This window comes from Haliaeetus leucocephalus, unplaced genomic scaffold (assembly GCF_000737465.1).
Source record: "Haliaeetus leucocephalus isolate CR32 unplaced genomic scaffold, Haliaeetus_leucocephalus-4.0 Scaffold251, whole genome shotgun sequence".
NCBI lineage: Eukaryota > Metazoa > Chordata > Aves > Accipitriformes > Accipitridae > Haliaeetus > Haliaeetus leucocephalus.
This window is the reverse complement of record NW_010972687.1, coordinates 170388-183268: the sequence shown is the minus strand read 5'-3', so window position 1 is coordinate 183268 and position 12881 is coordinate 170388. Positions and strand designations below refer to the sequence as shown.

The 12881-nt window shown below is 38.4% G+C and overlaps 1 protein-coding gene across 1 annotated transcript in view; it reads left to right on the top strand.

The window, feature by feature from the left end:
• The window catches only part of PIP5K1B (phosphatidylinositol-4-phosphate 5-kinase, type I, beta), a 120321-nt gene that overhangs the window by 31309 nt on the left and 76131 nt on the right, over nucleotides 1-12881 (top strand). Inside the window, exons 2-3 of the mRNA XM_010568583.1 lie at nucleotides 1225-1303; nucleotides 1940-2008. Coding sequence (XP_010566885.1) covers nucleotides 1940-2008 — 69 coding nt within the window. The 5' untranslated portion in view covers nucleotides 1225-1303. The remainder of the gene's footprint in view (nucleotides 1-1224; nucleotides 1304-1939; nucleotides 2009-12881) is intronic.

Below are 12881 nucleotides of genomic sequence, written 5' to 3'. Positions count from 1 at the left end.
AGTGTGAATATAGGTAAGCTAGATAAACTACACTTGGTTTTAAAAGCGATCAAAACTGAGTTGTTGCCTTTATGTAGGAGTCTGATGTGTAGGATGATGCTAATCTAAACAATACAAGTAAAGGAATTGGTGATGAAGATACGTTAATTGCATGAAGGCTACAATGAAGAATGTAGCTAGCTGCAGTAGGAAAATACTGGTCTGTAATGTTAAAAGAGTTTTTTCTAAGGAGGCATTGTTTTGTTCTCAGAAAATCCAGTTCTATTTGTTGTCTCTTTTTTTTTTTTTTAATCTCAGGTGCAGTTAATAGTATGCTTCTCTGAAGAGGAGGAAAATATGGTTTTGAAGCCTTTTATGAAAAGGTTTCGTAGTTGTGTTATGTATACTTTTCACATTACTGGAAAATTAAATTCAGTGAATGAGGCCTGGGAGTGTGTGTGGGGGGTTTAAATCAATTTTTAGTTATGTACAAGATGCTATTTATACTCATTAAAGACAAATGAAATTTTTTTTGCTTCCTGTGTGGTTGACAAATTAAATTGAGAAACAGCTTTACTGATGTGGCTTAAAACAGATGTGGAAGATGGGAGGGAGACGTGATTCTAAAGAGGTATCAGATAATATCTGATTATGTAATATTTTCTCATATGTTTAGTCAAACCATTTTAACTATGAAATAGCTGACCTCAACAAGACTACTCGCAGAAATTATACTGATAGTAACTACCGTTATGGAAAACTTCCAAAATGAGTTTATTTGTTATCTACAACTATTCAGTGTGCAGTCCCCCAAACTGTCACTCCTATTGCTTATATTTTTGGCTTTGGTGGGATTAAAATATGGGCTGTCCCAAGTGTGTGGAGATTATAAGGTTTAGTATTTAATTTTGGAAAAGATCATGTAATTAAACAACATTCCAGAGCATGTATGTCTACTGCTCTACATAAATGTTTTATTGTAGGGTTGCTTGTACCACAGTAGTGAAATATCTAGGGCAAAGGGAAATTAGACTGCACTGATTCTATCCTGTGTAATACTGCTAGTTTCTAAGTACATTAAATGACCCATTAGTAACCAAGTTATTTGAGATGATTCTTGAAAAGCATCACTCATGGCTGGGTTCTTTCTTGGGCTGAAGAATAGTAGAAAAAAGAAATCTAAAGCTATTTTACGAGATGTAAATTTGTGATGGCATAGTGATAGACAGATTTTTCCTTTAATAGGTTCTAGAAGACATTAACTCCCATGAATGGCTTGATCTTTGCTCTCAGCTCCAGATGACTTGTCCTGTTGTTCGTAAGGGTATGTATACTTCCATTGTGAAAGTGTTGGCAAAATCTAGAATGATCTTAAAACACGTCCTTGTAGCTTTTTGTTTTATTCACTTTGGCAGCCACACTTAAGAGCATCTGACCCAAGTGATCTCTGACTTAGTGGTTTATTCTTGATCTAGCATTACTTTGAAGTCATGATAAGATGCAGTGTTGAATATCTCCTTGCTCCTTTGAGGAGATACAGCGTGTCAATGCAGCCAAAGGCCTTGGACCTCTGAGACATGCCACTGAATATCTGGCCCAGAAGCTTCATAGTTTTGACCATCATTGTAGCTTTCAAGATCATCTCATGCTGTCTGCTGAGGAGCAAGATTTCACTGCAACGTCTTCCTGCAAACCTGCATACTGGTGTGGGGAAAAAGAAATAGAGGGTTATGTAGAATCAGGCATATGCTGAATATGTTCCTGGGGCAGTGCTGTCCTTTTAGTATGCCTGGAAAATCCTTCCAGGAGTATCCTAGATATGTCACTGATCTTGGTGATTTGCTGTCCTCTAAAAAGTTTTAATTTAGCAAAAAATGGATAACAAATTGTATGATGTTTTCTGAACACTTACTTCTCTAAAGCAAGTACTTTTTTTATAACTTAAGCTTCTTGTTGTTAGATGTCGTCTGTTACTGAAAATGGAGATGTTACCTCTGGAAAGCCAAATGAGGAGAAAACATATAAAAAGGTAAATAAGACTTACAACATTTTCATTGCATGTTTTTCCCTTCATATTGGTAATTCAAACCTGCTGTAAGTGAAATATATTGGAGAACTGACTAAATACAAGAACAAACAAAACACATTCTATGGATTTTTTGAAAGTACCTTATTCCTTCTGTAAAATCATAAGACATTTCTACCCACTGCAGAGCTGACTATTTGAAAGCTTGTTCAGTACAGCTTTGAAGTATACACTCTTGCTAGATAGATGGAAATTCTTTGCTCTTAGCAACAGATACACCTTTGGGCATAAACACTGTTGTCAGAAATTTAGTACAGTAAGTTGCCAAACGCTTTGAATGTTTATGCGATGTGTCTGGACTGCAAACCTACCCTACCACCTCCTCAGTGCTTTGCCAAACAGTACACTTTTTGTTTGCTTTGTTTTTTAAAAAAGAAATGTTGTTTAAGAGAGGACATATTTAATGTAGGAGCATGCATCAATGGTAGCAGCAGAGGCCTATTTAGGTGTTGTAACAGTAGCTGATGCTGGTTTCGGTTTTGTTTTTCTGTCACTGATTGTCAGGGACCAGCATTATTTAGGTCCACCTTGCACTGTTGATAACTAATGGGAGCTATAAATGCACATTTTTCTACACATATTTACACAATGAAATTGTTAGCTGCCGGATTTGATCATTTCTTGACAGATCACCTCAAAGGAGTGGTGATTTTTTTTCTTAATTTCTGTAGTCTAGCACAGAGATCCACATACTCCTACAGTATATAACATGGGTTAGGGTTCTGCATTTCTGAGTGTTGCCTACAGCACTGCTAGTGAAGTCAAGGAGAATAATAAGCTACTTTCTTTTCCCACCCCTTTTGTTGGCAGCTATATTTTCAGTATCTGGGTGATGTTAACATTCCAGATAATTTTCTCAGAAATGAAAGGAAATAATGTTTGAGAAAATGCTTTTTTTCTTTTTAGATATAGGTTATGTTCAGTCTCCCAGCTTGTGACATTAAAATATTGAAGTCTAAATTGTTTTTGACATCTAGTACGAGAAAGGAAAAGAAATTCAGTGCCTGAGGTGGACACTTTTGCAGTTTTATATTGCTAGACTAGACAAGACCAATCCTGGTAGTCCCTCCACAGGTGAGTGTCCATTCGCCCCAGTCATCCTACATGCTATTCTCTGTTCCTGTTCAGCTCTTAAATTCACAATATTCTAGAGGAAGCCTTGTAAAGACATCTCACCATGGGACAAATTCTTCTGTGTATTTACTGGAAACATATCTCTGACAAAACCTAGGATTCACAACCACATCACATCAGGAGATCACTGTGACTATCATCTCCAAATTCTGCCCTTTCCCTTGAACCACCAGTTGTCTGTACTTGTCTTTTATGGCGGTTTAATTCCTTTTCTTATACTTACACCCTCAGTTCTGTGTTCAGGATCCTGTGTTGCATATGCCCCATAGTTTAGTGTTATTACCAAATATTATCATTATGCTCCTGCTTTTTCCTATAATGTTAATAAAAAAATTAATAAATTTTGACCTCACAATTTATCCATGCAGGGGTTACTGGTAGCATGCTTTTGCCTGATGCTTTAACTTTTAACAATGTATCTCTCCTCTTAAGCCAAATTCCTTGCAAGCCTTACACTTCCTGTTAATTCTCACCTTCTTCAGATATTCCATGTAACATTGTTTCATATTCTTTACAGAAGTCCAGAGGAATCCACTGCATATGTCTAGAAAGTTGGTTACAGGGTGAGCCTGGCAGGACCTGTGTTTGACAGAGGCATTTCATGCCATTTCCCGTTTAATTCCATATTTTTAAGTAACTTTCACAAGGAGATCTTGCTCTGTTGAAGTCTTGTTTACAGTTAAGACCCGCCTGTCTTTTATTGCCCACATCACTTTTCTTCACTCTTTTATACAGGTATTGCATTTACAGTTCTCCAGTCATGGGTTGTTGCACTTGGTTTGTCTGGCTGGAAAATACTTGCAGTTCTGTTCTGTGACTTCCTGTGCCACTTCCTCCAGAAATCTGGGCTGGGGAAGAGCTTGTTTCTTCAGCTGGTGCTTTTTCAGCTACTCGGGCAGCTCCTGTTCCCATCTACCACTGCTGTTGATCGCAGTGGAAACACTTAGGCGAGGTACTCGTGCAGTTCTGAAGTCACACCGTGCTTGCTAACCCATACTCATTGCTCAGAGGCTTCACTTCTGCTTTTCAAAAAAAACCCCAAACCCAAACCATGATAAAGGTGAAGAAGCTTGTGCTGTTCAGCTTAGAAAAGCAAAGGACAGTACCTTGGCTTGAATTGTGGCAATTCTGGTTTTTACTGTGCTCTGCTTTGACCTCTAATGTATAGCACAAGGGCAGCTGTATAACTGCTGTTAAAATGGGACTGAGTAAGTTTGTGAAGGACTTTTGTGGCATGGGACCTGAGGTAGTGGTATATATCTTTGACCTGGAATATTCTTACGGGTGATGTGCTCCCCTGAAAACGTCTGGTAGCCAAAGAAGTTGTGTCATGAGATGTGGGCATGGAGGGTTTCAATGGAACAGTAGTATAGCTGGAAGTAGAATCAGTAGCTAGCATGTAGTTCAGAAACACAGACGTTAGAAAAGTTTTGTGATGTCAAGTTTTATGTGGGTAATTCAAGGGATTTCTAGTGACAATTCTGAGAGATAGTCATCCTGACATGTGATGACAGTTTCAGTCTCAATCTCACCGTGGGTAAAAGGTCACCCTTGCAAAGCAGAGAGATTAGTGAAGGAAGAGTTAAGGTCATCCTGCCATTGTCTCCTGTTGTGGGACCCACTGGTTCTACATGAGGACTCGGTAACAGTAATTATGTCATGAGCTGTGTGGTTTGGTCTTCACTTTAAAATCTTCCTTGGGTTCTTTATCTTCTCACAGAGCAAAATGCTAATGTGCCTCTTCATCCTCTCCCAGCACTTGCAAAGGGGCTTGCTGATTCAGGATCTGCAGTCGCTTTGTGGCAAAAACTACATGATACTCAGATGCATGCTGGAATGTCTATAACACCCAAAATAAAATGAAATCTGTAGGGATAAGGGATGCATTGATACTGCCCTGCTGAAAGGTTACATTTTCCTTGCATTGGGTGGGGGGTGAGGGGGAGCAATCCTGAATCTGATCTAAAAAGCAAAATAACCTTTTGTTTTAAACAATTTTGCATTTTACTTAATTATAACCTGTGTCCATTCATCTTTCATAATAGCATGCAAAGATTATGTCAGCTCAGCTTAAGTCATATATATATATATATATATATAAATTGCATACAAACAGGAAAAGTGATGCATGGAGAACATCTGCTTTGTGATGTAAAATCCAATGACCCATAAGAGAAAATTAAATACATATTTTGGCTTTAGAGGCATTTTTCTTGTGCCAGATCCAATGGGAAATAAGCCAAAGTAATCAATATATATTAAGCAATGTTTTAGTTGCTTGATCTGGAAATGTAAATATCCCTTACTGAGAACTGTGCATTATCTTATAAGAGAAACCTGGGGGAAAAATAGAGAAAATAATTGCAAATACTTGATTTTTTTTTAATCAATCTGTTTTATGCAAGTGTAAAAAATTAGTATTTTTGTCTTGGAGATAAAGGTGTTTTTTATCTAGTGTAAATGAAACTGCTTACCTTAGCCAATACAATCTGTCCCATTGATACAGAGGTGAATGATGGCCTACTAAAAGCCATTTCCATCAGAAAACAAATTATTTCTAACAGCTGTTTGAAGAAAAACAGTTTTCTGCTGGGGCATGTAGAAAACCTTCACATTCTTTACCTTGTGGTTCACTCCCCCTTACTTCTGAAGACTCTGGAGCAGATGATGTAGATACTGCTTTGAGTAGCAGCTGGACTGGACTGACTAGTGTGGAAAGGACATTGCAGTTGCACCTAGTGGTGTGGGACTCGGTTGCTGCAGCAGATGGAGAATGAATGGGAACTAAACACTCCTTAATCCACACCCTCTTCATTCTGTAATTCTGCCTTTTGCACTCTGTTTGTACTGTCAAGGTGTGCACTGCTGAGGGTGATGTTCTCATCCAGCGCAGCTCATCTCTGTTGACTAGTTAGCTGTGATAAATAAGTTTGTAGCTCTGTGCTAAGAAAAAGCATCTTAATCATGCACTGGTGAAAATGGACAATCCTCAAAATGTGCTTGTCCTTTCCCTGTATGTATGCATCAGTGTCTTTTGGCCGGCTGTAACTCTTTAGCATAGTTTGGCCTTGGGAGAGTTCCCAAAGGTGTTACTTGTTGATCCTGGGGGAAGAAGGAATCTTGTTTATAATGGAAAAGTTTATTCCTGATCTCTGGTATATTTGCTGTGCAGTAGCAATATGTTCCAAATGTGTCATGAATCTATGTAGATTAGTTATAAGAGCTATCCATATATTACAAACATCTGGAGTAATGACTGTTCTTCATTGTTTTAAAGTTCACTTCAGTTGGGTAAAAACAAACTTTCTCCAGGAAAGCATCTCTGACTTCATCCAGGTTAAAGCTTTCCGGAATAATAAGTCGTCTGTAGGCCTATCAGTTGCATTTCTGGGACTTCAGATTCTTCCAATATTTTCTTTACGATTTTGTTCAGCTCAGCTAAAATAGAGGTAGGTAACATCTTTATCTGAATTAATTAAATCTGCAATTCTTCAATTTCCTACAATAGTCAAGTTTTGGCCCACTTCCCTGGCAGAAGAAAATCTGACTTGCCACATGCATGAATGTAAACACCTTGGAGCTCCAAGAAAATGTCTTATATTATTAAAACCTTGTGCGAGGCCTTGCACGGGCATTGCTACAATATCCTTTGAGACTCTGAAATGCATAAACAGACCAAGACAATGGCACAGTTTCTATTATGAATCATGCTTCTTCATTCAGCTCGGGTTTTGGGGTTGGGGGGGTTGGTTGTTTTTTTTTTTTTTAACTTCGGGTTTTTCTGCCACTGCAGTCTGACATAAATGCTCTTCTGGCTTTTAATTGTCTAATATTCTTTAGTCAAAGTCCTTGAGAGATGATGGAACACAACTTTCTGTTTGTTTGGTTTTGGTTTTGCTTTTCTTTTGAAAACCACAACCTTCCCTTGCGTATCCTCTCTTTAAAATGGTGTTATTTAAGGTGGGTCTATTGGGCTGTTCAGCTGCCGTCATTTGCTACAAGCATTACAGTCTCTGAAACTCCTCCTGATTTTTCTTTGTATCTGTAAATTTCAGGAAGTTGCTGAGTTTACAGTGTGAATATCACCTAAAAAATTTCAGCCACTTTTAATCAAAGAACTTAGTTAATGGAAGAGAAACTTCACAGATACGTATTCAATGCAGCTTTTAAGGTAGACAATTCAAATAACTTTGAGATCAAAGAAATCTTAGATTATGCAAACTGTGGCCAGCTCTTTGAGGATGGGCTTTTTTTGGTTTGTTCGTTCGTTTGGGTTGGGTTTGTTTGGCTTGGTTTGGGTTTTTGTTTGTTTGTTTGTTTGTTTTTTCAGAGAGAAACAGAGGGCAGGGGGGTGGGGGAGGACAGGCTGTAGTTATTTGCTCCATTTCATGCTTGAAGATCCTAAGCAAAGGTAGGAAGGGAGCCTGGCAACAAAATGCAGTCACCAGACTGTAGCTTCTCTTGGATATCCATCACAGTCTTATCACTGAATTCTGGAGTATGCAATAGCCACTTTTTTTTATTTCTTCCTGATACTTTCCAGACTTTGTTGTGAGAAGCTGCTGACGACATCGCAACACAAAAGCTGCATATGTATCACACAGTAGTCCCTAAATCTGCTTCCTGACAAAACAGATTTCAGTAGCATTCTGATGCTTAATACTAGTATGGTGGCAAGAATGGGGCACAGACATGTCTGTCAAAGCACATTAAGTGTGTCAAAGAAAACCATACCAGAAATCAAAGCAGATATATATAGTGTACTCGTGGAAACCTGTGACTAGATTACCAGAATCTCTACTTGTAATCCGAAGGCTGCCACACATGTATACAATTACACTTTGTTTCTCATTATTACATATCTTGTGGCTCTTCTGCTTAGTGTATTACAAGCACTTTATGTAACCTGTTCAAAACTGCTTATCGTAAGCGTGAGTCAGTTTGCCCAGGAGCAAAGGGAATTTGCTTGGATAAAGGAAGCCAGCTACCTATTGTTAGACCTTGCAAACATGTATGAGCAGCATTGCTGCATCACTTTTGGCATTGGCTTATGGCCTGCATCTCATGTCTGCACATAGGGTACTTATTCTTGCAGACATTGAAACTTCGCTACTGGAGTTTTTGCTGCACTGGGACCTATGTCTTCAATGGCAGACTTTTGAGCACTTTTTACTTCTGTAAAGATATTGAAGTGACTGTCTGCACTGGCTTTGCCTGGAGCAATGGCTACTACCAACTTTACAGGTCTCAAATTCTTTTTCTTGGAGAGATAAAGGGAAGAACCAAAGCACTTGGATTCATGACCCCTTCTGAAACTTTGGCATAAATGTTTTGAAATGGACAAAAAATTAATTGAAAGCCATGAAGTCACCTGAATCCAATTTTGGAAAATAAAGTGAGATCAGATTCAGCTTGGGTCAGAAAATCATTCTGATATAGCAGTTGAGCTGGAAGAATGAATTATTCAAAGAACTACAAGAAAACTACCTTTACCAACTCTGAACAGTAATTATATAAAGAGGGGGAAAAAATTATAAAATATTATCAGTTGCACTTGTTTAATGATCTAGCATTTATGTTAGCATTCAGCATAGTATGCCAGAAAAAGATAAGTTCTACTGTTTATATTTTAATAGCACAGCTATTGATATGTATAATTTAAAAAGCACAGCCAACACTATATAGAGCAGCATGTAGTGCTGCCTTAGTTTGTATTGAGACTTTGCTCTGGGGTGCAAAGAAATAGAATGACCAAAGAATGTGGCATAGACCAGTATAATTTCAACTTTCTGAAAGAAGAGATACACCCTGGATATTTCTGCTCTTTGCTGCATACCTTCATTTTTCTAGGTCTATGGGACCATTTCTAATTACATCTGCATTGTACAAATAAATACTTGTCTGTCTTTCTGGTTATTTTGAGTTATAGATTGCCTTAGTATAAGAAAAACATTGGGTAGTTTTTCCTCTGGAGGTCACAGCTGCTTCTTGCAAAGCAGACTAGCAGCACTAAGGTATTTTTGTTCTGTAGGAAGAAAGAACAACGTAGTAAAAGCCATTCACAAACCCCTAGACCTGCCCCCCCCAGCAGCAAGATCCAGAGGTGAGGATGATGGGCAGAAGTCCACCTTCATGAACTGTGACCTGCAGCAGCTGGTCAAATATTTGATAGAGAGAAAAACAGTGTGAACTGAAGGAAGAGTGAAGGAGTACTGTGGCTGTAGTGACCCATGGTTACAAGTTGTGGAGAAACACTAAAACTAGTTCAGTCAGTGGGATTTTCTAGTAATTCTATTTTTATGTCCTTGTTTGTGATGTAATGTAAAAGGAAATTGATAGCTCAAATACGGCAGCTGCAGAGAGCATGCTGAGATAGGGTAGCCACCTCCAGAAGCTTCAGCAGAAGCAGCTGCAAGAAGTGTTGTTTCAATGGGACTGTAAGCACAGCAGGCACTCAAAGACCAGAGAGCTCTAGTGCAGAGGCAGTGGACTAGGCAATAACCACACATACATCTTGAATCTAATTGCAACTTCCTAATGTTCAAAGAGAGCTCTTTTTAAATGCTGCTTGAAGATGACATACTGTTTTTCAATAGGCACTCATCTCAGGTGGTTTGGCTTAAGGTTTTACACAATTTATAGAGACTTTGTATCTTTTCAGGAGTCTGGAAAAGATAAACTGTGTTTGCATGGGAGTGATAGTGTGTGTGGATTCCTGGTACTTACGGTAACCACTATAACTGAAGAACAAATGCTTACTTGTAGTAGAAAATTCACATCTGGCTTAACCCATGTGGCTTGAATCATTTTGACTAAGCGAGACCCTGTGGATTTAATGTATTTTATTCTTTTTTAACTTCACTGAGAATGCTGCCTGAAGGAAGGCAGCTATTGCACCAGTCATTAAGTCCCGCTAAGCAGCAGAGTGGGCTGGTGAGGGAGATGAGCAGGCTTCTCCACAGACAGCAGTAGACAGAAATGAACTAATGGCAGCTACATTGTGGGAAGCATGGCTGCAGAACAGTGTTAATCAGTGGTGGCTTCTGCTCAGATGCCTTTTTGTCCCTATGTCTTACATAGAACTCTGATAACTAGGTATCTCTACCGTTTCATTAGGCAGATTTTAAAACCTGTTTGAATGACAGTAGTACAGAGGGTGAAAGAAAGCAAACATCATCTTGCCTTCCAGAGTGATAATGAGTTGGAGTTGCTGAGGCAGAGTTCACCTTTTTTTCATTGCTTTATAGCACCTGCAATAAGGCAGATGTCTTCTGGAAGAATCACCATCTTTGCCCCAGAAAGTTCATAGGCCAAACTTCAGCTGCAATAAAATGAGCTATAAAAACGGAGAACAGATAAACAAGGACAAAGTTTACATCCACGCAGTCCTAAAGGATGTCCCTAGGATATTTACTTTTAAAGAAGGCAAGAATATTAGAGTTATATTTTTCATGAGCTGCTTGTGGGGAATACATAAAGACTTAGCAAAGAACAATTGAGAGTTAAAAGAATGGGAAAAAACTTTGTGAATGAGAGTAGAAGGGAACTTCTACTAAATTAAATGAAGCCTACAGCCCACTCAGTTCCTCTCTGCTCATGGTTCATTAAATGATTTGTTTTCTGTCATTAATAGTCCCATACAAATATAGAGAAAATACAAAAAAATTTGTTTAAAAGCTGTTTACCATATCTGAAGTCTTTGTGCACTATGTACTCAGAACCAATCCTTTACTGTCACATCAGTGGTTAGTTAGGTTTGCCAGCCATTTACAGCCTTGACACTCTAATGGAAATAATTATTGAGCAATGTATAATATACTTTCTGGAACTATAGTACCTGTATTTTTGTCATCCTTGGATTTTTTTCATTTTTTTTAAAAGGCAAACTTTTCCACTCCTTTCACCAGCCTTGTCCCTAACTTGCACAGCTGTTAAATAGCTTCAGTTCAGTTGATTTTTTGTTAGCTGAATGTAAACTACCTTTACATACATTATGTGTACCTGATTAACACCTTTCTTTTATGAAAATAGCAAATTAAATTTTACAGAATTAGCCTGAAAGCAATTATCTGTAGCAAAAGCAATGTTAAAGTACTGCTTAGTACATCTGTGGGATCATGTGCAAACTTAATACCCGATTTGAAAGGATTTAAGTTCTCATTTATTTTGCTACTCTGAAAAAGGATTTCAGCTTGGATGATGTAGAGGGAGTGGAAGACCCATCTGTAGAGAACAGCAATTCATGAGACAGCACATTGGGTGCTAGAATATTTTATCGGTGATGCAGATATTCCACATACCTAACTGTTGCTGTTCTGTATTATATTCTGTTTTCATCCTGTAACTTGTTGTTATGCTTTATGACTCTGCATATAATTTTTTCTCTCTACAGGCCTTTTAGCAATGTCATATGACAAATACAGAGAAAATCTATAGTAACTTTTGACAGAAAGGAGAAAAGTTACATTTCATCAGAATGAAGACAATTTAACCTTTTATATGCAGGGATAAAACTGTGGAGAGGCAGTAGACAGGACAAAGAATTAAATTTAATTTTGAATATGTTCGTATTGTGGACAGCAAGGCAGACTGACAAAAATAGAAAATGTGGGAATACTAAAGGTGGAATTATATAAGTATTATGAGATACAGTGAAGGCATTTCATAGCTTGAGGTAAAAATAACAAAGTCATTACAATAAATTCCTCTATTATTTGCTAATCTATTACTTGCATATAGAGCAATCTAAAGAGGTAGGGTGATCCCATTCATTGAATGTGGAACTGGTTCTAGCAGAGTCTGTCTGGGAGGCTTTTTGTCTCAACAGTTTAGAAATTGTGGGACTTCACTTGGAGCATTTTATCCCCAGTACAACTCTTCCTGAATTGCAGCTCTTTTCCCTTTGCTGATCTGTTCCCATTTAACAGGCAACTGATGGTAGGTGGAAGAGACATGTCCCTAACAGCTTTGAAATACTAGCACTCTGGTGCAGTAGTACACAGAATGGGCAATTTCTCAGTTTGCATGGCTTCAGGAGTTGTAGTTTACATTATACTTAATCACATGGTTTCATGCTTTTCTTCTCACTATCTGCATAAGTTGCAGTTTAACCTGAATTTGTGTGAAAGTCTTGATTTTCTCTCCTGAACTAACTTTTGTTGAAAACCTAGAGTGGGGAGAGACTGTACCTGATTCTGGTTGTGGATTGGAGAGAAATCCAGGGTTCCCACTAACAAGACAAGAGTGTGCTGACCATATGGCACAAAGCACTGAGCTAGCATAAACTCAGTGTCCATTGAGATGTGTTCAGGAGGTGATGACACATTAATTTTGAGGAGGTAGGCTTTTTGCTAGTTCAGACTTCACTTGTCCTCCTGCAGCCAGTAGAAGGACAAACATAAGCCCTATCCAATTTGTTTTATGTTGTTGAGGGTATGATATTTTTTTATTCAGCTGGGTGGCTGATGTTAGTGCTTATGTGAATCGGGGAACTAATCCTGCTGAAAACCTGTAGTTTTATCAGCTCTTTTGTAAGTGGTTGGCTGGACACAGAGAAACTGTTGCTGGCACAGTGGGAGGAGTACCAATGCATAAATCTGGGGGACTGGAGAAGAAAGAGCAGGTCTCTCCTTTTCAGCAGTAGCATTGGAAGTGAAGATTAGTGTAAGCCAGTAAGACCTTG